A 23,621-nucleotide genomic window follows, 5' to 3' on the forward strand; every position below is an offset into this window, starting at 1 on the left:
AGAAATTTCTTTAGCATTTGTTGTAAAGCTGGTTTGGTGGTGCTGAATTCTCTTAACTTTTGCTTGTCTGTAAAGGTTTTAATTTCTCCATTGAATCTGGATGAGATCCTTGCTGGGTAGAGTAATCTTGGTTGTAGCTTTTTCCCTTTCGTCACTTTAACTATGTCCTGCCACTCCCTTCTGGCTTACAGAGTTTCTGCTGAAAGATCAGCTGTTAACCTTATGGGGATTCCATTGTATGTTATTTGTTGCTTTTCCCTTGCTGTTTTTAATATTTTTTCTTTGTACTTAAATTTGATAGTTTGATTAATATGTATCTTGGCGTGTTTCTCCTTGGATTTATCCTGTATGGGACTCTCTGCACTTCCTGGACTAGACTGACTATTTCCTTTCCCATATTAGGGAAGTTTTCAACTATAATCTCTTCAAATATTTTCTCAGTCCCTTTCTTTTTCTCTTCTTCTTCTGGGACCCCTATAATTCGAATGTTGGTGCATTTAATGTTGTTTCTCTGAGGCTGTCCTCAATTCTTTTCATTCTTTTTTCTTTATTCTGCTGGGTGGTAGTTATTTCCACTATTTTATCTTCCAGGTCACTTCTCCATTCTTCTGCCTCAGTTATTCTGCTATTGATTCCTTCTAGAGAATTTTTAATTTCTTTTATTGTGTTGTTCATCATTGTTTGTTTGCTCTTCAGTTCTTCCAGTTCCCTGTTAAACGTTTATTGTGTTTTCTCCATTCTATTTCCAAGATTTTGGATCATCTTTACTATCATTACTCTGAATTCTTTTTCAGATAGACTGCCTATTTTCTCTTCATTTGTTTGGTCTGGTGGGTTTTTACTTTGCTCCTTCATCTGCTGTGTATTTCTCTGTCTTCTCAATTTGCTCTACTTACTATGTTTGGGGTCTCCTTTTTGCAGGCTGTAGGTTCGTAGTTCCTGTTGTTTTTGGTATCTGCCCCCAGTGGGTAAAGCTGGTTCAGTGGGTTGTGTAGGCTTCCTGGTGGAGGGGACTGGTGTCTGTGTTCTGGTGGATGAGGCTGGATCTTTTCTTTCTGGTGGGCAGGACCGTGTCTGGTGGTGTGTTTCAAACGTCTACTTTTGATGTGCCTTCCAGAGACACCAAGGCAGTCAATAGTTATTAGTCTCTGATCTGCACTCTGAGCAAATAAAAGGAAAAGCTTTTTAATTCCAGTCTTTCCCGTGGATTATTTCTCTATTGATATACCATTCTATTAGAATGTCCTTTATGCCCCAGAAGATCTCTTTCTTAGAACTCCTTCTTTCTTCTTTTTAAAAATGAGTCTCGGGACTTCCCTGGTTGTGCCATGGTTGGGAGTCCGCCTGCCAATGCAGGGGACACGGATTCGATTCCTGGTCCAAGAAGATCCCACATGCTGTGGAGCAACTAAGCCCATGCAGCACAACTACTGAGCCTGTGCTCTAGAGCCTGGGAGCCACAGTACTGAGCCCACGAGCCACAACTACTGAAGTTGCACGCCTAGAGCCTATGCTCCACAAGAGAAGCCACTGTTTGCCGCAGCTAGAGAAAGCCCACGCGCAGCAACAAAGACCCAATGCAGCCAAAAATAAAGTATAAAATAAATTAATAAATTTATAAGAAAATGAGTCTTGACACTGTCTTTTGGACAATGGGACTGAAAGGAAGAGAAAACAAACATGAAGAGGGTATTTTAACATCAAAATGAAGATCATCCATTTCATAGGGAAGAGAGAGACAATGAAGTGAGTTGCAAACCAGGGTGGCGCACCAGTCATTGAGATTTTGCTTCTCTATATTTTATGTATCTTTTAGAAGAGTCTACCATTTCACCAAATTTCTGTGAAGATAAGTTCTGCAGTGTACACTCAGAATACTGAGAGTGGAAATTACAAGGTATTACGTTAGATGTTTTCTTTAGAAATAATATTTGATATGGCTGGATGTGGCTGGACGATTAAAGTTAATGGTTTATAGTCCTCATTGAACCCACATGTAGAGAATGGAGAAGGGAAACATGAGTTTGTGTTACTTTTAAGAAAACTCAAAGAAGTTCTGTGGCATAATAAGAAATATGTATTTGGTCTCTGCCCCTGGATCCTGATACAAGAACTTCTAGGACCTTTGAAGTCTTTGGAGTGATGAGTTTCTTTTTGTATGCCAATGAGGATGGGGGATGGTTGCCAGAGGAACCAGCTACGTGATTAGAGGATTGGAACTTTCAGGCTCAACCCCCCTCCTACTACCCACCCTCTACCTCTGGGGATTGGAGAGGGTTTGGGATTGACCAGTGGTCAGTGATTTAATCAGCCATGCCTATGTCATGGGACCTCCACAAAAACCCTAAACAAAGGGGTTCAGAGAGCTTCCAGGTTGGTGAACAGGTGGAAGTGCTGGGAGGGTGGTGTGCCCAGAGAGGGCATGGAAGCTCTGCACCCCTTCCCACAAACCTCGCCCTGGGCATCTCCTTCATTTTGCTGTTCCTGAATTGCATCCTTTATAATTGACCGGTATTAGTAAGTAAAGTGCTTTCCTGAGTTCTGGGAGCCATTCTAGCCAATTATCAACCTCAAGAGGGGGTTGTGGGAACCCCTAAATTATAGCTGGTTGGTCTTAAGTACATGAGGCCTGGACTGGTGACTGGCATCGGAAGTGAGGGGCAGTCTTGTGGGACTGAGCCTGTGAGGTTTATGCTAACTCCAGGTTGTTACTGTCAGAAGTGTTAAGGGTAGAGGAAAACGGTTTTCCCTTTAGGATCTACTTGTAAGTAAAATTAGGAGAGTCTGTCGAGAGCGGAGGGAAAGGAGATGCTAGCTTGTGCAGTGGGACAGAAAGACATGGGTGAGCCCCTTTTGTTCGTACATCATATTTTAGGCAATTAACCTTTCTGGTTCAGTTTAAGGGTCTGCTTCTAGGTTTCTAGACATTCCAGAATTTTTGCCATTGTCCTTAAATTAAGGTTGTGGTTTCTGAGCAAAATGTGGTGTGGTACAAAGTGAGGTATAAAGAGAACTCTAGTTTGCTAGCACAGGGATTAGGACAATTTATTTTGGGAAATGTTTTAGACTCTTTTCCTTATTTCCTACAGACTCAAAATGATAACAGATATCCTTTCCCTCATTTCACGTCCTCTTCTCCCTTTTCTTGCTCTTGTCACTACAGGTTTGTCTGTTGTTCAAGCCTCCCAGCTGCACCCTAACTGAAAGGGGAACCACACACCTGGGTGGAGGAGAAGCCCCCCTGGGAGTTCTGCTGCCTTGAGATCCACTTCACGATGTGCGTGGCGGGGGTCAGGTCCTCCGAGGTCAGGGCAGGCTGGGCTGTGAGGTAAGCGAGGAGCACATAGGCTGTCATCTCCACTTCAGCAGAGGGAACCTGGGGTTCGTAAATATCCTCCACTGGTGCCTTGGGTTTCTGAGGCTGCTCCCAGTGCATTGCATTGTCTTAAGGATAAGAACAGAGAAAGAATGAAAACTATTGGTGTTTAATGTATGACAGTATGTTTATATTTAGTAAGAAATAAATGTAGCAAAAGCTGAAGTAAGTTTTTTACTTCAATCATAATATCCCTAGACTTCTTATTTCTGAGTGAAAATCTGAACTTGCTATGGTCTAGTGTGGTCGAGGGAAATATTAAGGACAGAAATTTATAAGATATGAACTGAACTACTTTGTCAAGTGTTGTTCTGGTAGAGCTGGCGGTGAAAAGTCAGACATGATTTCCTCACTGGTTGGTTCCTTTGCTCCCAATCTAAAATGATTTGGTCATTGTTTAGGTTTTTTTGGAAATGAAATATAAAATCTTCCATCGTATTTCAGAGAGTTGTATTAGAAACAGTAACATGGAAGTTGTTATTATGGATGACATTGTCTTTGCTTTGGTGGTTAGTAACTTCTCCTCACCCTGATACACATTCATTTGCCATAAAGAAAAGTATAAATGTCAACTATGTTCGTCTTTGTAAATAAAGGGAGACTGAACACCCCCCCTCCAATTCACTCTGTGATGTTACCTTTATCTATCTTGTTTTCTCTATAACAGAAATTCCAGGGAAGATTTGTGTGTAAAAGGAGCATTAATCTCTTAATGGATTAGTCTGCATAAAAATGTCAGCATTTGTAGTGGTATAGACCAAAAAAGGAGGTTATTTTCAGGAATTCAATATTTTTCCCCTTTTCTATCCAGTGGAAGTGGATGGGGAGAACAGCTTGATGTGTGCTCTCACCTTCTTTTATTGCTTCCTCATCAAGTGATTTCAGTTAACTCTCTCCTTTAGGCCTGGTCACCTGCCAGGGCAAAAGCATAGGCCAACAGTGCCCTGGTGTACATGTGGCTGCCTCGGGCCTCTGCCTGTATTCTCTTCTAGGCTGATTCGAGGCAGACCAGGGCCTTGTGGACAACAGGGTGCTGTGAAGGGAGAGCAATAGTATCCTGAGTTATGTGGAAAGGGGTCCTGGCATATCCCAGAACAAACATAAAGACAGTAGGATACGTGGGACCAGTGCTTTTCAAATCAAAAAAATTAGATCAAATGGCTTTATCGAACCATCTCCTGATCATCTTTTTAGAAATCACTGTTGTTGTTTTTTTTTCTGGCCACACCACGCAGCTTGTGGGATCTTAGTTCCCGGACCAGGGGTTGAACCCGGGCCCTCATCAGTGAGGGCTCAGAGTCCAACCACTGGACCGCCAGGGACGTCCCTCACTCTTTTTTTTTGATTGTAAAAAACACACAACATAATAGAAATCACTCTTTAAAGAATTACTTTCTAAGTACAATAAACTGATAAGGGTAGGGCTAGAGGCCATGCGTTTTAGGATTAGCTTTGGCACATAGTCCAGGTCTTTACTGAACAAATGAATCCTTCTTGATGGGTGCAGCGGAGTCTCTCATTTTGGCAGATGCATCAGCACTGAGCAAAAGGAAAGCTGTCGCTGGGCTTTGAGGGGAGTGTTATTAGAACAATAGGGCAATGGTTTCATGGTGGTCTGGGGAGCTGGGGAAGTGATGTGGTGCCTACAGCGACAGGGAGTGGGGTCTCCAGAAGGGCCATGGCGGTATAGGCAGAGAGGGTCACTTCATCATCCACTCCACCCTGTAAGTACAAGGGAGGGAAAGAGAGATTATTTCCACTTCAGGAAACCTTTTGAAGATACCTCCTCTCCTCACGGTCAGTCCTTTCTCTTGCATGGTCCCTGGGAAGTTCTCATATACGTCTCTCCCCACCGGACAAAGTGCTACTCTCAACTGAGATTCCATTTCTTTTACCTCAGTGGTACGTGGGTTTATTCTCCCACGCTAACCTTCTCCCATACTTGCCAGTCCTTTCCTTTAGGAATTCGTATGTGCCTCCTTCTTCTGCGCCTTCACCCTTGGACAGGTTGTCGTGGAATAGTGAGGTCAGGAGGTTCAGACTAGCTTACAGAAGCAATCACCTTAATGGCATTGTTGAGCAGTGACCCAGAACTCCTGAAACAGCCAGCACTCTTCTGCTTCTCAGAGAGCCAGGCAAGGGCTTGGGTAATGTGGGCTGCATCAGTGAAGATGAAGGCTCGAGGCCGGGCGAAGGTTTTGAGAACAAAGGCTGTGAGCTTGATGGAGGAGGAAGAGTGGGCTGATGAGGCCGTTTGTTTTCATGCAGCACATTCAATGCCCAGGCTTCACGGGGACCCCTCCACACTCGTGAGTCAGTATGAGGGGTTCGGAGTGCTTAGAGCTGGGGAATCTGTCTTTGTTCCTCCAGGACAAAGTGGCTTCAAGTGGTCCTTACTACCTTGTTCATGTCCTCATTGCCTCAAGGATTCAGGCTTCCTCTTCCTTATTCAGGTGATGGACTCAGACATTTGCACTCTCATGCTAGGTTTTCTCCCTCTCTCTGATTATCTATTGTAGATAAGACAAAGCTCTTTTCTGCCATCCCTGATATATGGACTAACCTCTTGGTGATGTTTGCATCTTCAAAAAATGAAATACTTCCCCCTGAACCTTCCTTCCCTCTCCTTCCACCACCCGCCTTTTCATTAATTACCTCTCTTTTCGTTAATTGCCCGTGTGTTTTGTCTCAGAGGAACAGCACTTTTTGATACAGGGTTGTGTGAAGAATGGCAGCAGCCTGTCTAGTTTCAGTTTCTATCATCTCTGGGTACTGGAAAATCACTTAAGGTGGCCAGATTTTTTTTTACTTACGATGGTATCAGACGTGAGAAAGTACATCTTACTTACTGTGCTGAATCACAAATGCACTTGGGCGTCAAGGTGGATGAACCGTGAGGCAAGTCCCAACTCTGCCACTTATTATCTGTGCCACCGAGAGACGTTTACGTAACAACACTAGGTATAAATTTCTATCCTTATAAAATGAGGTTCGTAATATCTAAGTTGTAGGGTTTCCATGAGGAATAAGAGTGGCTATGCGTGTGCAAAGTCTGTCCTATAGGACCTTTTCTTAACGAGTGTTGCCTTCCTTTGTGACATGTTGGTCCCCAAAGGCACTTATAGGAGCCACCTCTGTGTTTGTAGTTCGGCTGCCTCTGATAACCTGGAGCGGAAGGTTTCAGGTGGTGCGTGAAGTAGCAGTGGCACCTCAGAGAAAGAGGAAATGGGCAAGCTGATGCCCCTGACGTGCCCTGGCCTCTCAGGCACAAGGGACCCACCAACAGCATTGCTCTTCATGCCCAGTGGATGTCACGCCTATTAGTGGAAAGAACGCCTACAGTAATAAAGTGGACTCACCAGCATTGAGACGGCCAGTGGCCTTGGATTTGACCTCCTGAGTCAGTTGTTGGGTTTCATTCAGATATTTCAGTGCATAGATATTAGGAGCAAACAGGACCATGTTCTGTTCTCCACAGCCATAGGGCATCTGGAGAAGGTTTTGTGTGTTTTTTATGGCAGAACCTAGTATGTCACATGGAGATGAAAGAAGAGATGTCAGAACAAGGAATTATAACTTGAATATTGGATCAGATATGCTGGAAACCAAGTAGAAACTGAGGAAAATATAGAGGTATGAGAAAGAAGTTGAAAAGCTGAAGTGCAGTTAAAAGCTATATTTGACAAAAAATAGGGGGAATGGCAGTGGTGGTTGTCCCACGTTCTCCAGGGACTGAGTGACTCACCCAAAACGGAGAAAGAGGCTCTGGCTGATTCTTTCACTACCTTTGGTGGGAGCTTCAGGGACAATTTTTCAGATACCCCAACATCTAGATACACAAACAAATCAGATACAAAGAGGATTATGTATGATGTCTACCTTTCTGAGAAGTTCTAGGGCCAGTGGTTTTGGGAATGCATCTTAAACCTGGACTTGTTACTCTCTCAGAAAATGTCCCTGATTTTAATATTCCAAATTTACATTTCCTGGTACTGGGTGGCTTGCCAAGCTATGTCTTATCCACTTTTATCATCCGTAACATTGGATTGCACAGCAGCCATCTAAAAGAAGGCTCTGAATTTTCTCTGATATATGATTATTTCTATCGAAGCCTTCTTAAAATGTTTTATAGCCATATGAAGATGATGCATTGTTTGGCCTCAAGTTTTAGCTGATGTATGAACAGACACCCAGCATGTAAGAATACCTAAACGGATAAACTAAATATGGTTCTTTGCTGTTATAGGGTAATTCTCTCTGTTGCTGTGATCTCGGTAGTGGCTACTCAAGGATATTACTTTCATGGAAGTCCTTGTTATGGGTGTGTGTGGCAGGGGTGCTAGGTAGATTAATTTGTACTGATGAAGCCTCAGAAAACCAGAACTGACCAGTGGTAAGAATATATCCTTTACTGTTGTACTCTCAGGAATTTCAGAGAAAAACAAATCTCATTAATCTCCAGTGACTCCCTTCAATACCTTCCACCCTTCACACAAAAACTCTTTATAACTTTCAATAATTGTAGAAACAATTTTCTCAAATTTCTACTTGTAAATATGATGCTAGTTTGTCACTTGTGGCAAAGTCATTTACTTTATCTCACCTCTGCTCTGTAAAGTTTCTTATTGTAATAGATTTTAGTTCATGAGCTTTTTTTAGAATTAAAAACTTTTAATCAAAATTATTATTTCTAATTATTTTAATTTTTTTCTTGGGATGTAATTGCTTTAAAATATTGTGTTACTTTATACTGTACAGTAAAGCGAATCTGTTGTACATATACATATATCCCCTCTTTTTTGGATTTCCTTCCCATTTAGGTCACCACAGAGCACTGAGTAGAGTTCCCTGTGCTATAGGGTAGGTTCTCATTAGTTATCTATTTTATACATAGTAGTGTATGTATGTCGATCCCAGTCTCCCAATTCACACCACCTCCGCCCTTCCCCCTTGGTATCCATACATTTGTTCTCTGCATCTGTGTTTCTATTTCTGCTTTGTAAATAAGATCGTCATTTGTTTCAGATTCCACATATATGTATTAATATATGATATTTATTTTTCTCTTTCTGACTTACTTCACTCTGTATGATAGTCTCTAAGTCCATCCATGTCTCTACAAATGACCCAATTTCATTCCTTTTTATGGCTGACTAATTCTTTTAACAAATATCTGTTTACACTTTGTGTTAGTCACTGTTCTAAGTACAGGGAATACAGTCATGAACACGAGTAGAGAAAACCTCTGCCCTTGTTAAGTTCACGGTTGTGTGTACAGGGATAAAAGAACAAGTAATACCACAAAAATGAAAGAAAATACTATGACAACTGTATTTTCATGATTTGATACAATTTATGTATGAATTGTCTCCGGCCATAAAAAGCTTAGTTTTTCCATAAGCTCTAAGATTAAAAATATATGTTCCTTCACCAAATATTCTATATATTATTCCTATTAGCTTAGATACATGGGATCCCTCTTCTGACCTATTCCTGAGTTTCCTTTCTAGGCCCTTGAATGTGGATGACGAGTTCCTGCCCTCTAAAGAAAGGGGCTACAAATGAGGAACAAAGCCATGTTAGGCTGAGTCCCATTGTACTGTTAATAACTATGTTAATACAGTTAAGAAACTTGATTCTATGACACTCAGTTTTCTTGTTTGTTTAATGGGCATAAAGTACTTCGCGTCTTGGCTTTCTCATAGAAATATTACAAAAGTCAAAAGAGATGATTCATGTGGAAAAAAAATTTGTTGTAACTTAAAATGTTATTTTCTTATTGCTGTTTTGAATGACTCTTACCTGATATACAATGTGAAGAGTTTAAGGTATATTCCTTCTTGATTCCTTCAGGCTTGGATGGGAGAAAGAAAAAGTTAGAGATAAGAAGGGACTGAGAATTCAAGTTAAAAAAAATAATGTGAGTTTTGAGAGGGCATCTATAGCCTCCTTACTTGTAAAGTGATGAACCTGAGTTAGATGGTTTCTCATTTCCATTACATTAGTAAAGGCCTAAAGTCTGAAAAATTTGGAGAAGCCCAGGTGATAGAGACAGGAATGAAGAAGGATAATTAAGAAAAAAAGGAGAAAGAAGTGATAGGAAAAGAGGGGAGAGGTGCAGAATAAGGAAAAGAAATAGGCACAAAATATATTGGCCCAACTTTCAATAAATGGGAAAATAGCCACAAGGCAAGTAGAAAGACAAAACAAAACAATGAGTTTATTTTAATACATGGACTTGTCATTTGCTGTGAAGTATACTGAGTTGACGTATTATTCTTAATACTTTTTTTACCTAAAGATTACAGGCAGCCAATATTGCTACCATTTTCTGGACTCTGTATAGCTATCAAACAAGTCAGACTTACTCACCTCAACTGAAAGAAGTTTGACAACTGTATCTTTCCTCCCAGTTTCAGGAACCGTAGCCACCTCAGTACCACAGAGCTCTGAGGACTGCAGTGTCTCTGCACTCACAGGGAAATTCACATTCCCTGAAACAAAGGGTGTACTGATATGAACTTAGATGTCCCAGGGACTTGGTGCTCTTGAAATCCCCAATATCCACAAGGTGTCCTAAGTTTTGTGAGCAATTCGAAAGTTTGCCCCTAATTTAAGAAGCTGACAAATACAGGGACAGAAACAGTATCTACTGGAGTCTTCTGCTTGTGGGGCCCAAAGAGGAGAACCTAGTTTAAGGAACCTTCGTATATTCACCGTCTTCGAGTAGAGGGTCTCTTCAGAGAACTTTCACTCACCTAGTGATTTGGGGGTATTCAACCAGGGCACGGTTTGCCTCCCATTTGCACAGAGGCAGGAGGAATCTTGTCTTTCTCCACTGGGACAGCCACAAAGTCAGGAGAGGCTTCCAGCTGCACAGTCACCTGTAGCCCCACAGGGGACAAAGCGATACCAGAGATAAGAGTTTAGAAGGGTGACAAGTTGACATAAGGGATGGGCAAGTGAAAGCCTGGAGTGAATCTGGATGTTGAAAAGAGACACGGAGGAGCACTTTTGGAAAGTATGAGGTTGAAAGCTGAGACTATTTGCATTAAAAAGTTGCATAAACTTCATATAGGACATATATATTTGTAAATCAGTTTAATATAAATATATATTTATGTTTCTTAATTTTTTTTGTGGACTGGTAATGGAGGAACAGGAAAAGTCAACAATAGCGTGGTGTCCTGAGGAAATTTATCTACTGGCTTAGACTCATGAGAATTCTCCCAGCTGAGTCTGTAGTGATAGTCCATTTGGAGCTCCTTCCTTCATTTTTTTCCTTCCTTCCTTCATTTTTTTTTTTTTTAATCTACACACTCATCATTCATTCAGTTAAAAACACTTATGGTAAGCTTTATGCATATAAGTGCTTCTAGGATATAAGTGGCTCCTGTCCTCAAGATGTTTTTGGTTGCAGGACATATAAGATGCCAGAAAGAAGAATTATGTTGCATATGGTTAAATGTGATGAGTGTTAGAGGAAAGGTACAAAGTAAGAGTCATGGAAATTAGAGGAAGACTTAGAAAATCCAAATAATGGGATTGAACCGTACTGACTCATGTCATTTTTAGGCGCTCAGCCTAGGTTATAATAAAATATTTTTGTAAACTTGAGAAATGAAAGAAGATTGAGATCTGGAGTTTGTAAGCTATAGTTTCACAGCCACTGTTTTATATATTTTTGGAAAAAAAATGCTACTTATGTCCCTTCTAACTTAGGACCTGATTATTACTAGCATGGTAATATATGTAATTGGAGTCAGGGGCTACTTCAGTGACCTGGGAGACATGTTATGGGCCAAATGCAATTTTTAGTTCTTGATTAATTTGGGAAGGTCCTTACCCGAATGCATTTGGGAAGGTAGTTTAACACAGTGGCCTTGAGTGTGAAGGCTTCTCCGTGGATCACTGAGTAGGGTACTGTGACCTCCAAGAAGAAGGGCTGAAAAGCTCAGAGAGAGGCTGTTGGAGAGAGACCAAGTCCAGTGTCACTGGACAAGCAGAGGGCCCCTGCCTTCCACTCAGTGATGGTATCGGGGGCTATTACTCCTACTTCAGCCACACCCGAGGAGCTGGGGAGGATGGCAATGTGCAGAACGAAAAGCAAGCAAGCGAACTGGTTATTTCTAAGATGGTAACTGATGAGTGTGACCCAATGTCATACTTTTGAGTCCTCTCAAAAGAGTTATAGAAATTAACAGTATAATCAAAGCCCAAGATGGAAAAATGAAAGGCAAATGATTCTATCTCCCCCAACATGGTCACGCTTCCCACAAGTCTGTACAACCATTAGAAATCTGACTCTAGGCTTGAAATTGTCATTGAGCTTCCATCTCTAAAATACCGTCTGATGACTTTATAAATTATAATTCTCAAAGTGGTTTATTCCATGTAGGATTGCTTCAGGTTTGCTGTTCAATGTGGTGTCTTCGATTGGTGTTAAACATTAGAATCAATTAAACATTGATTACAATTAGTCACCACGTTCATTTTCTAGAAGTGCCAGGAATACATATATATCTACAATTGATGAGTTGATATAATTAGACCAGAGTTTTATAAATTAACATAGTCCTGTCTTGAAATGACAGAAACTAATTAGAAAAATAGTTGGAAATAATGAAGTCATGTTTTCACATCCAAAGCAAATGGTAAAAATGGAAGTTACTCACTTTATTACTACCAAGTCCCAGATCCAGGTTTCAGGGAAATAGTTTCGCACAGTCTCAGCGAACGGCTCTGAGTGGATATTTCCAATCACCACAGTGTTTTCCACATGAGGAAAGGCCACTTTGAATATTACAGTGGAAGAAAAGAATATGCTGCTTTGAGAAAGTTATTTCCATACAATGTGACGTATATGAATAATGTGGCTAAATCTCTAGTTTTCCTGCTAAAATTAAAATGTTAAAACAGTTGCATTGGAAAACATGCTAAGCCACTCATTTTCCGGATGGGTAGAATCTTTGTCAAAAGTAGAAATGACAAAATCCTGGAGAAAGCATAACCTATTGTAGGTGGAACTGGAAGGAAAAAATGGTGTCTATTTTGGGGATGAGGGTAGTTGGGGAGGGCTTCCAGAAAAAGAGGAGAACTTTCACCTTAGAGGGAAGAAAGAACCATTGTACTGCCCTTCAGGCAAGATATCTTGTGGCTGTAAGAAGAGTCATTTCAATAACAAATGGTGAGAGCTGAACAATGCCAACGTTATTCACAGATTCTTGCAACGTTTTTCTTCCTATAGATCCATAGAAGCAAACCCAATATTTTGACTTATCTGTTTTTAATTTGTAAAAAAAAGAAAAAGGCAAGAAAGGGAAAAGTACAAACTTCTGAACCAGAAAGGGACAAAAGGGAAAATTCCCTATCAAGAATATTTCTTTGGTGGGACAAAGGAAAATCAGGACACAAGAATCATAACATTCACCTAGAGTTGAACTGGAAGGAAATAAAAATCCTAGAACTAGTAACAGAGGTTCTTTGGCCTGCATTTTCTTTTTATTTATTTTTATTTTTAAACATCTTTATTGGAGTATAATTGCTTTACAATGGTGTGTTAGTTTTTGCTTTATAACAAAGTGAATCAGTTATACATATACATATGTTCCCATATGTCTTCCCTCTTGCGTCTCCCTCCCTCCCACCCTCCCTATCCCACCCCTCTAGGTGGTCACAAAGCACCGAGCTGATCTCCCTGTGCTATGTGGCTTCTTCCCATTAGCTATCTATTTTATGTTTGGTCTCAGGGTATATGCCCAGTAGTGGGATTGCTGGGTCGTATGGTAGTTCTATTTGTAGTTTTTTAAGGAACCTCCATACTGTTCTCCATGGCCTGCATTTTCTTAAAACATGAACATATACACATTCAGAGTTAAGGCTTTTAAAAAAGTATTCCCTTCTTAAATGGACTTATTTTCAGAAATAACTTTTGAAGAACTGATAGAATGAGGAGACTCTGTACAGAGATTGTTTCTCCATAGTTCTTTCATTTGGAAATTTCTGCATTTATACAGTTTCATTTTTCTGGGTTTTTCTCTACAATGGCCACTGACCTCTTAACTTGGCCTCTGACTTTCTATTTAACTTTCATTCCTCATTGTACATTTCTAGTGTATCAGTTCTCCACTTGGTATCTGCAGGTGTGCACGGCCAGTTTCTCCAACAGGTACAGTAGGCACAGTGCCTAGGGCTCCTGATATTTTCCGGGATCAGGATGAAAGTGTTTTAATTTCTTCTCATTTCAAGATGAAAAAAATGAATACAATCCACCTATTATATTTGTCATTATACCAACATAGTTGTAAAATAATTTTTAATATTTGTTTTTAATGAAAGTAGGGTCTCACGAAGGCAAAAATAGCTGGGGCCTAGGAAAGTCCTAATGCATCCTGCATGGATGCTGTATTTAGCACATTTATTTTCAATTTCTTCAGCTCCTCCAGACCACCCCTATTAACAGTATATTACAAGCCCTGGTTTATAATTTTTACAACCAATTAATCTTCCTCTGTAAAGTGAACACTATCCCTTTTTTCCCCCTTATTATCTTCCACCACCAGTGTCACCTAGGCTTTCGTGCCCATTCCTTTGACAGTGCCTGCTGAGTGAAACTCTGAACGATGTCCACGATGTCCTTCACAGATAGTAGATTACATACCTATAAAAATGCGGAAAAAAAGGAGAAAAACTCTTTCTTGCTCTTTCCTGAATGATACCCATTGAAAAGAACCAATGTGATCACTACCAATCATTTCTCGAGTGTCCATGATCTATAAAATAGATTTTATATTTTCTTTTGAACAGTGTTTTGTTCTCAGGCTGTTTACTATATTCAAGAAAAGATGAAAAATATTCCAAGTACCCAAGACTAACATTAAGAGAGAGCTAAAAGACAAATTATAGACCTTATATTTGAGAGAGAGAATATAATTTAATATAAAATATATATTAAATAAAATTTAATATTGTATGCTTACAATATAATAGCAATAAGTTAATAATAAAACTTTACTATGTGAAAGAATAAAACCAGTTTTGTAGGTCTTACCCTCAAGGAGAACATCAATTCAGTTGGGTCTGTAATCTAAATAGGCAGAAGGTAATCTTGCCACTAAAAGAGTTTATATCCACCTACTTTTACCTTTACATATAAAAAAATGAACTTCCTGTTCTAAATTGTTATATAAATCATCATATATTATCCATTTAAGTCAGAACAGTGTAACCCAAGACAATAATTGTGGGATGTGAAGTCTAACTTTTTATCCAATGATGATCCAAAAGTCTTAGTTATTCCATATATGTTCAAATATGAGATTTTCTTTTTCTCTACCAAATTATTGCTCAGAAAAGAGAGTCTCACTTTATATTTTGGTGGTCTTGACAAAGTTTTTCATAGTAGACAGCATTCTCTCAAATACTTTATGTTCACAAGTTGTTTGAGCTATGGCACTTTAACAGTCTGTGTGTATGCTGTAGTTTGGCATTCTACCACAAGCCACTAGTAGTACTGAGTCACATAAAAATAGGCTATTTGGGTGTTCTATTTTTCATTATTCTCATAGGTATATATTCATTGTCCTCACCATATAAACATTTACTCTACTGCTTTTTTAAAAGACGTGATTAGAGCAGTAATTTTCTCAATGATTCTTCAGAAGTGTAGCTATTTGTTGAATAACTTTTGAATTATGCAAACCAAGAATTGTTTATTGCTTTTTACGTGTTTCACTAAATAGTCTAGCTGGCAGTCCACTAGTGTTATATAAACTTCCCAAGTCCAAAGAATAGTCAAAAGCATTTGCATTTCCACTTTGAAAACTGCAACATCTACAAATTTCTCTTTATATAATCTTTTTGATAGAAAATAGAGATTTAGGATCCGAAGTATTTTATTCTTAAGAGGTGTAAGAAATCAGACTAAATTGAAATAAAAAATGAAAATCTCTAGAAACAAAATATTTGAAATAGTTTACCTCCCATGCCTTTTTTCTCAGAAAGTTACTGAAGAGGAGAGACCAAACTAAGAAACAAGTCATGGGATCCAGGACACAGGGGACCAAACCAGAAGAGCTTTGAGCAACTGGCCTAGAAAAAAATCAGTCCAGAAGAGAGCAAGAGGATGGAGGGCTCCAATGAAAAAAGGAAGTAGAGTTAGTAGAGTTGAATTGAACGGTTTACAGAATCATTAGAAATGTAAAGACAGAGAATGGGAGAAAAAAAAACCCTAAGCAAATATGAAAATAAGGCAGTGATTAAACCCCAGGAAAAATAAAAACAAGCAAGAGGGGAAATATAATTATAATACACAATTTGGTTTAGTGATGAACAATATACATATATAGTCACAATGAGGAAAACTGACAATGGATTAATCCAAATTATCATGTAACTATATTGGCAAGATGAGGTGAGGAGAAGGAATAAATAATAAGGGAGTTAAAGTGCTACTTTACTATAGTAAGAATAAATACAAAATGTTAAAAAAGATGAACAATGAACAATGGCTGTAAACTTATTTGGAAATGTGGAACTAAATATCAGAAGAAATAACCAAAATGGTTGACTGTATATGCCTCCAAGGAATGGAATGAGGAAGTGTGATGGGGAGGCAGAAAACTGTTACTGTTTTTTGGTTGCAACTCTTCTAACGCCATTTGCACTTTTAAACTAAGTGCATATATTTCTCAGATAAAAATAATTGCTAAAGAGACCTTTCATTATAAGGATGCTTTGGGGAAGTCAAAATGTAAATGGAAAAACTTTAGTAATATGTTTTTCAAAGAATTTGCTACATGTGAAACATAAATTCTCATTGTTTAAACACTAGTTGAAGTTAAGCATTAGTTTAATCTAAATATCATTTAAATTAAACAATGTTAAGTTCCTAGCTCTATCCTGGCTAAATAATTCTATAAATAGTTAAATAAAATTTAATAAATAAAAAATTAAATAAAATGCAATAAAGTTAAAAATTTATGTACTAACTCTGTGTTTTAAATTATGCTGTTAACTAATAATCATTCTTAAATTTTTTTTCTTTTATTAGAGCTATCATATAACTATTCTTCATCAATGCTTGTCTTAACCCAATATAAAAACCAATTTTTACATTTTTTTTTTTCTTTCCGCACCTCACAGGTTGTGGGATCTTAGTTCCCCATCTAGGGATTGAACCTGGGACATGGCAGTGCGGAGTCCTAACCACTGGACCACTAGAGAATTCCAGAGATTTTTACATTTTAATTAGCCTCGGTAAGACTATTGCAATTAGTTTATGACTTCAGTTGTGCTTTGGGAATTTTGAAAAGAGTTTGAGAACCTCTATTTTAATTTTTTTTATTCTTTCTTATTTTTTTCCCCCTATTTTAGGAACTCGAAATTTGTAAGAATCCATTTTTGTAAAAAGTTACTTTGGTACCTAAAGACCAATATTACTCTGATAGGCTCTATGCTGAGTATCTTAAGGGCAAAAGTAATTAAAATCTATATTTGACTCGTGAAAATAGCGGTGCTATAATAGACGGTAGGTATGTAGTCAGGATATCCTTAGATCTAAGCTCTGCAACTTAACTGGCTCTTCTTACCTTCTGTTTTGTCTTGGATAAATGGCCAAATTTTACTGAACTATACTTTTAGATCTGAAAATGAAGATATGTCTCAGGGATCCCATGAGCATTGACTAAAACATCATATGTTAAAAGAACTGTGACAAATGTAAAGTATTTCAAATTATTATTTCCTTTTCTGAAAAAGGGTTTCTCCTTGCTCTGAGTCCCCCGGGGCTGACGGAACTCACCGTGGCCGCGGAGAGCTCGGCCTCGGGACTCATGAGCAGCACACTTTGGTCCACGGTGTGGAGCGTGTAGAGGGACTGAGGGGAAGCGGTGACTTTCAGGTGGGCGTGGGAGGCTGGGAGACTCTGTGCTGGGCTGAAGTTCAAACTCACCTATGAAAAAGGGGAAATCAGATCAGTAAGCTACCTGGTATTACAGTTCACAGCCCTCGCATTTTTGGAGTCATGGGCATATTCAACATACATCACCGTTTTGCTAAATTAGATTGTCAGAGAATTAGTCCTGAGGCTCTTGGCTTGTCTTTCCCTCACTGAGGTTTATTGAACAGTTAATGTATAGACCAGTTATACGCTGAAGCAAAAAATGAGCGCTTGGGTAATATATATTCTTGTTAATTACTTACTTTTAAGGACTAATTATATATTTGATCTATCGCTCAGGTGCAGTGTCAGTCATTCTAATCATAATCTAATCTTATCTATCTTTACTTATATGCTTCCCATTTCATTTCAGGGAGTGAAGTGAATGACTCTGGATTGGGTTGTATTTTAAGGGCAGCACTACTGTGATTGAAAGTGCACTGACAGAAGCAGCAGGAATAATGGTGGTTGCCAGGGGCCGGGAAGAGGGGGAAACAGGAGGTATTAATCAAAGGGTACAAAGTTTCAGCCATGCAAAATGAATAAATCCTAGAGATTTGCTGTACAGTATATAGCCTATAGTTAACAAATACTGTATTATATACTTAAAATTTTGCTAAGAGGATAGATCTTTAGTTGTGTTCTTATCACACAAAAAAGTAATAACAAATAAAGAAAGCAGGACTTAAAAAAAAAGTGCACTGAACCAAGAACTGGGAGACCTGGATCCTAGTTTTGGTCTTGCTGTTAAATTATTGTATTACTTTGTGTTAGTTACTATGTTATTTTGACCTCAGTTTCTTCATCTGTAAAATAATCTATGTTTTTCCTAGCCTCATGTCTTTTTTTTTTTTTTTTTAATTTTAGGAAATAAATCACCTACCTTGTTGGATAGACTATTTTCAACCTCATATTTTGCAGAATCCCCAACCACTTTCCCATCAGGTAAAATGTCATAGATTAGCAATCCGGTGACGGGAGCGATGTCTGACTCCACAGGGACTGACACGGAAAAATGGCCTTTCACTGGAGCATAGAGAGAATGAGAGGAAGTGGTAATGGGCCAGTATACTGACAGGAAAGTCCAAATGGCTGGACACAGAGGGATTTTAGGAACTGCATCTTCACACTGAAGACATTCCTACATCTATCCGTGATTAATGGCCTGAATGTTAATCGTTAACATATGAAAGAATAGTGCAGAATATCTTTCACTAAGAATCTTTACTGTTGAAAAGTTTATCCATGTTATTCATCCCTTCTGGTTAATCATATAGTGGTCGAAGTTCAAGGTGTGCCTCTAGATTTTATTGGAAAAGAAACAAATTACACACTCTGCCTTTTTGATGTCAATCCAACATCATTGCATGGGTTATTCATTTTAGGTACATATAGTATAGGAATGTTTTATATTTTCGGATAGTCCAGCCCCAGAGATAGGTATTTAATGGTGTTGGTGATGTTCAGTTTGAGAATTTTCCATCTTTGAGTTAATGATTTTGTAAGTTACATTAGGCAGTAGAATCTTGAGCTGTGGCTGTTGAGAACATTTCATGGTAGCCGAAAAGAAGCATGATAGCACTGCTATTTTGCTCAGTTGTGGGGGATCCATTGGTGAGTGTGTAGGGAGCACAGTCAGAGATGTATTGGTAAATTGGGAACACTCACTTTGTCCTGGCTCCATGTGGAGAATATGGGTTCTGCTGATGCTTCCTTTGGCCATAATCTTAAAATAAAAAGTATCTTCTCAGTTTATCACCACACTTATCATGAGGCTTGTCCCCCATTAATATACTCATCATTGAGATCCAGGTGGTGATATCCAGCCCAATGAGAAGTGTCAAGGGAGCCATGGTTAAGAAATCAAAGGATTTCATAATTTTTGGCTTTGTCGATAATGTCTTTCTATTCCTCAACTCAGAGTCGGTACTCACCAGGTAATAGAAGATAAGCTCCTTCAGCTCCCCCAGGACCTGTCCATTCAGAATATAATGTGCCTGAATTGTCTAAATTTGCCTGCCGGGCAAGATACCAGCCACAGGCTCCAGGTAGACATAGCTCTTGCTAAGGAGAAAACATGATTAGCAGTGTGATAGGCTTCTTTATACTCTTTTGACATGTAATAGTAGCCAAGATAGGGAGAGAAAGAGCAGCAACAAAGACCCAACGCAGCCAAAAACAAATAAATAAATAAATTAATTAAAAAAAAAAAAAAGGAAATGTGACACTGATTGCATGCTTGAGTCTGTGGAGTAAGATTCATACCAATGATGCATCTGAATAAAATATTCATGTTGAGGGAGGAACACCTAGTTCAATAGTTTCATAATCGTCTAAGGAGAACTGTACAACAGTGGAGACGTAAAGCTTTGGAGGATTTATGTGATTAAATGTTTTTAAGGACCAAGCTGTGTCTATCTTATTGGTGTATGCCCTGCTGTGTTTAACACAGCTCCTTCAAAACAGTAAATGTATTTGGCTGATATCTGGTTGACTAAAAAGTGCAGAAGAAAAAAATTCATTCTCTCTTTTTGTAGCACCTTTTATGACAATCTGGTTTTCTGCTTGGGTTAAGGGTTTCTGCTGTTGATTTCAGGTTTGTTGAGGCAAAATTCTCTTGTCTTCTTCTCCTTGCTCCTCACTGCCACTTACTGTCTCCCAAACCATTGATATACACATATATCACACACACACACATATAAAAGACTTAGCAACTCATGCAGTGGGTGAAAATGTTTATCCACAGAGGCGATTTGAAACTTAACTGAAAAAAAGACATTTTTCCTTGTGAGGCCTTTTGGGTAACATGCTGAAGAGGACATCTCCTCATTTCTGGGGTTACCCCACCATGGAGTTTCATACCTAACTGTCCTGGGGTGTAGATTTGTTTGTCTGTCTGAACAAAGACAGAACTTTCCGCGTTCTTCACCAGCACTGTGGTGTTTTTCCTGAATTCATGTGTTGGTCCTTTTATTTGGACAGAGAGGGATACAGCATTCTCAGAAGATGAGGATCTGGGAGCTAAGAACAGAAAAGATCATGAGAGCCTTCACAGTCTTTCTCTGGAGGTATTTGCTTCTTACCTGTTCTCCTTCATCATCCCCTGAAAGTAGGTAGGGGGCATTAATTATTATTTACACAAAAGATAGAAGATAATAATTCAGAAAGTGGTGAAACAAGTAAAACCTGAATTTCCATGTGACTCAACAGTAGCAAATAAAACATAGTCAACTTTGTGGAATAAATATTATAATCTTTATTAAAAAGTAGATCTAACTCTGAAATCTAGGGGAAAGGGAAAAATTGATATTCTAATGATGGTAGGAGTTGTGTCTTGAGGATGGGTTGCTCTAAGAAGAAACTGGAAATTTCCTCAAGTTATTATATGTAGAAGAAAGTGGGAGACCTTCTTGGTTCTGGTATTAATTCAAAGTTTTCACCTTACTATTAGAAACACCCCAAAGTGTCTAACTTTCTAACTATGCTTTCTCTTGCTAGTAGAATTTTTGTGGAAATTAGGTAGAAAATTAGCATGTGTATAAATATTGCCTCTCCCCCATTTTGAGGTGGGAATCTATATTTTTTTCCTTTGTTGGGGTAAAATTTCTCTATACGTTTCTCTTTGAAGTTATTGAGATCCTTCTAAATTAATTCTCCAAAACTGAAAACCAATCTCTGACCACTAGAATTACACAAAAGAAAGAAAGAAAGAAAAGAAAGAAAGAAAGAAAGAAAGAAAGAAAGAAAAGGAAGGAAGGAAGGAAGGAAAGGAAAGGAAAGGAAACAGGGATAGGCAGCTAGTACTCACAGTGAAGGAGACACAGTGGAATAAGTCCTTGTCAGCCATCGAAGAGGCTCCTATTCTCCTTGGTTGATTCCAAGGAAGCACTTACAGTCACTGTCTCATTCAGGTGTCTCAGAAGAAGACAGCTTTTCTCAGGGGTCTCACTGTGGAGTGAGGAGGGAACGAGCACCATATACTGCCTGGAAAGGAAGGCGTTCAGGTCAGTGGAAGACAGATATCATTATCCATGATCGTGGTTTCTTCACAATAATTATTAGCATTCTTAGTTCTACACCCAGAGAAGGCAGGTTGATAACATGATATTATGGCTGAATGGCAAGAAAATCATCCCCCCTCTTCATTGGCAATGGTAATATTTCAGCCTAGGCAGTGATATCCCACTCAAGGTGAGTTCTAAAGATGTGATCATTTTATGCACCTACCTCACTACACCCCAACACTCAAATTCCTGAACTTACTTTTTTAAAGGAAAAGGTGGGAGGAATAATTATTTGCTACATAAAAATTAGGATTATTCTCAGTTGCCATATTTAATTCTTGAAAAATAACCCAGTGCCCCCTTTTAATTTTCAGTTTCCCCTCATCTCTAGATTTGTGGCATTAAGTGTGGGATACAAAATTGCAGAGTTGACCCAAGTCATGACTCTGGAATAGGCAGTTTGTCTTCAGTGACGGCTCCTCTCTTCCTTCCTAGTATCTGAGGGGGGTTTGCCCCCCAAACCACCCCATGACTGATATCTCTAAATTATTCTAAATATCACCAAATTATCTTCTTTTTTTACTCCTATTAAAATTAAATATCTTTGTTCTTATCTTGAAAAAGGAAAAAGCAATGTGATGATATGACTCCTGATAATATGTTTATTTTTATGACTATTAATAAGTTCTATTGGTAGCATACTTGGTAACTTTCAAGGCCTTTTGGTGCTCACGATAGCCCTGCATGGCAGATGGCGCCATGATGAAGATACTGAGATAGCCTCAAAGTGGTCTGACTTACTCAAAGTCTCACCCACCCCAAGTTACAGCTCCAGTGTTAAAGTTTAATCCAATCACATGTCCACAAATTTAAATATTTGTGTTTTAAACTATTGTGTTTAAATGGCTTCAACAAAAAAGGAATGGCTCTTTAACATTATTGGAATTTTAGGTCTCAGTGACAGGCTAATAGGAAGGGAGTTTTCCTAAATCAAATCACATCCAAAGATTATTTTAGAGTGAAAAAAAATTACATAGAATTATATAATACTAAAGTTGAAAGGGATTGAGATTTTAGGGGAAAATAGCAATGGAAAAATATGAGAGAGAAAGATTGAAAAAAGAAAGGATGTTACGAAATAGGGTCCTGAGTGGTACTCACGGTTTTTCATGGACTGAGGAAGCTGTAGGCAGGAGGGAAACAATGATTAGAACAAGACATGGTGGAGCAGACCTGGTTTTCCCCATGGTGTCAGGAGAAAGCACAGGAGATCAGAGAATATGGTGTCCTTCTTGCACTCCTCCCGGTCTCAGAAGCTCCTGAATCCACAGGAATTTATTTATGAGAGTGCTCTGTGCACACAGCAAGCCCCTCCCCAAGGCTTCCAAATGGGGAATTGGGCAAGAATTTCCTGAAAGGGGTCATTGCTCTCAGTGCCGGCCTCATATCAATCAAGGGTAAATCCCAGTAGGCTCAGAAGTGGTGTCAGAGTAGGTGTTGGCGGTAAAGAACTGAGGGAGTGGAAACCCACATTATAGTTAGAACCCACTTCCTTTGCCTGAGAACAGAGGTTCTCAACTTCAGCACTGCTGCTGTTTTGGAGCAACTAAGCTGTTGTTGTGGGGACTGTCCTGTCATTGCAGGACGTTTCACAACATCCCGCCTTTACCCACTGATGCCAGTGGCGTTTTCTCAGTTGTGACAACCAAAAATGTCTTCTCTCTTCTAGTTGAGAGCCACTGGCTTATAAAGTCTTGATAAGAGATTGTCAGCTTTCCCACTTTGTGGACCCTGGTCAGACTCAAAAACGTACCAGCCACATGGCACTGCCTGCAGATCCTTCATTAGAATAATGGTCCCCAAGCTTTCTCATATCACGGCCCACGTGGAAAATAATATTTGCACAGTATACTGGTAAGTCAACGAGATATCTTGCAGCTAAAGGTGACTCCTTCGAGGACTGAGGGGATCAATATTTGGGACACACCTTAATTCCCTCTGCACCACTTTACTGCACTGGCTGGGAAGTGACTTAGTGTTTTCCTTTTAGATGATGTGGGCTCTTCATGTTTGCAGAGAATCTATGAAAATATTCTTGGGGGAGAAGAAATAACATAAGCTAATATCAACTATAATCTTGAGGTATTAATCAAGTGATAGTTGGTGAAAAGAAAGACAATGGTGGGGGGATGGTCTAGGGTGGGAGTCAAGAGGATGGAAGAGTAAATAAATCCTTCTGTACTTCATTGTTTCGCCTCTAGAAGCTCCAATCTCTCATTGGTAAGAAAGGTCTTACCAACTT

General features: G+C 39.1%; 1 protein-coding gene across 1 annotated transcript in view; it reads right to left on the reverse strand.

Moving 5' to 3' along the window:
• Nucleotides 1–22,640, reverse strand: part of LOC102985102 (alpha-2-macroglobulin) — a 32,173-nt gene extending 9,533 nt beyond the window's left edge. Inside the window, 26 exon segments of the mRNA XM_028491491.1 lie at nucleotides 3,221–3,444; nucleotides 4,228–4,261; nucleotides 4,263–4,409; nucleotides 5,024–5,098; nucleotides 5,439–5,594; nucleotides 6,443–6,496; nucleotides 6,498–6,541; nucleotides 6,736–6,900; nucleotides 7,110–7,205; nucleotides 9,173–9,230; nucleotides 9,749–9,870; nucleotides 10,135–10,204; nucleotides 10,207–10,260; nucleotides 11,223–11,451; nucleotides 12,052–12,201; nucleotides 13,945–14,036; nucleotides 17,178–17,327; nucleotides 18,199–18,341; nucleotides 18,984–19,041; nucleotides 19,250–19,383; nucleotides 19,386–19,446; nucleotides 20,012–20,079; nucleotides 20,178–20,336; nucleotides 21,120–21,163; nucleotides 21,165–21,299; nucleotides 22,481–22,640. Coding sequence (XP_028347292.1) covers nucleotides 3,221–3,444; nucleotides 4,228–4,261; nucleotides 4,263–4,409; nucleotides 5,024–5,098; nucleotides 5,439–5,594; nucleotides 6,443–6,496; nucleotides 6,498–6,541; nucleotides 6,736–6,900; nucleotides 7,110–7,205; nucleotides 9,173–9,230; nucleotides 9,749–9,870; nucleotides 10,135–10,204; nucleotides 10,207–10,260; nucleotides 11,223–11,451; nucleotides 12,052–12,201; nucleotides 13,945–14,036; nucleotides 17,178–17,327; nucleotides 18,199–18,341; nucleotides 18,984–19,041; nucleotides 19,250–19,383; nucleotides 19,386–19,446; nucleotides 20,012–20,079; nucleotides 20,178–20,336; nucleotides 21,120–21,163; nucleotides 21,165–21,299; nucleotides 22,481–22,566 — 2,808 coding nt within the window. The 5' untranslated portion in view covers nucleotides 22,567–22,640.
• Between the last annotated feature and the right edge of the window lie 981 nt (nucleotides 22,641–23,621).

This window comes from Physeter macrocephalus, chromosome 6 (genome assembly GCF_002837175.3).
Source record: "Physeter macrocephalus isolate SW-GA chromosome 6, ASM283717v5, whole genome shotgun sequence".
NCBI lineage: Eukaryota > Metazoa > Chordata > Mammalia > Artiodactyla > Physeteridae > Physeter > Physeter macrocephalus.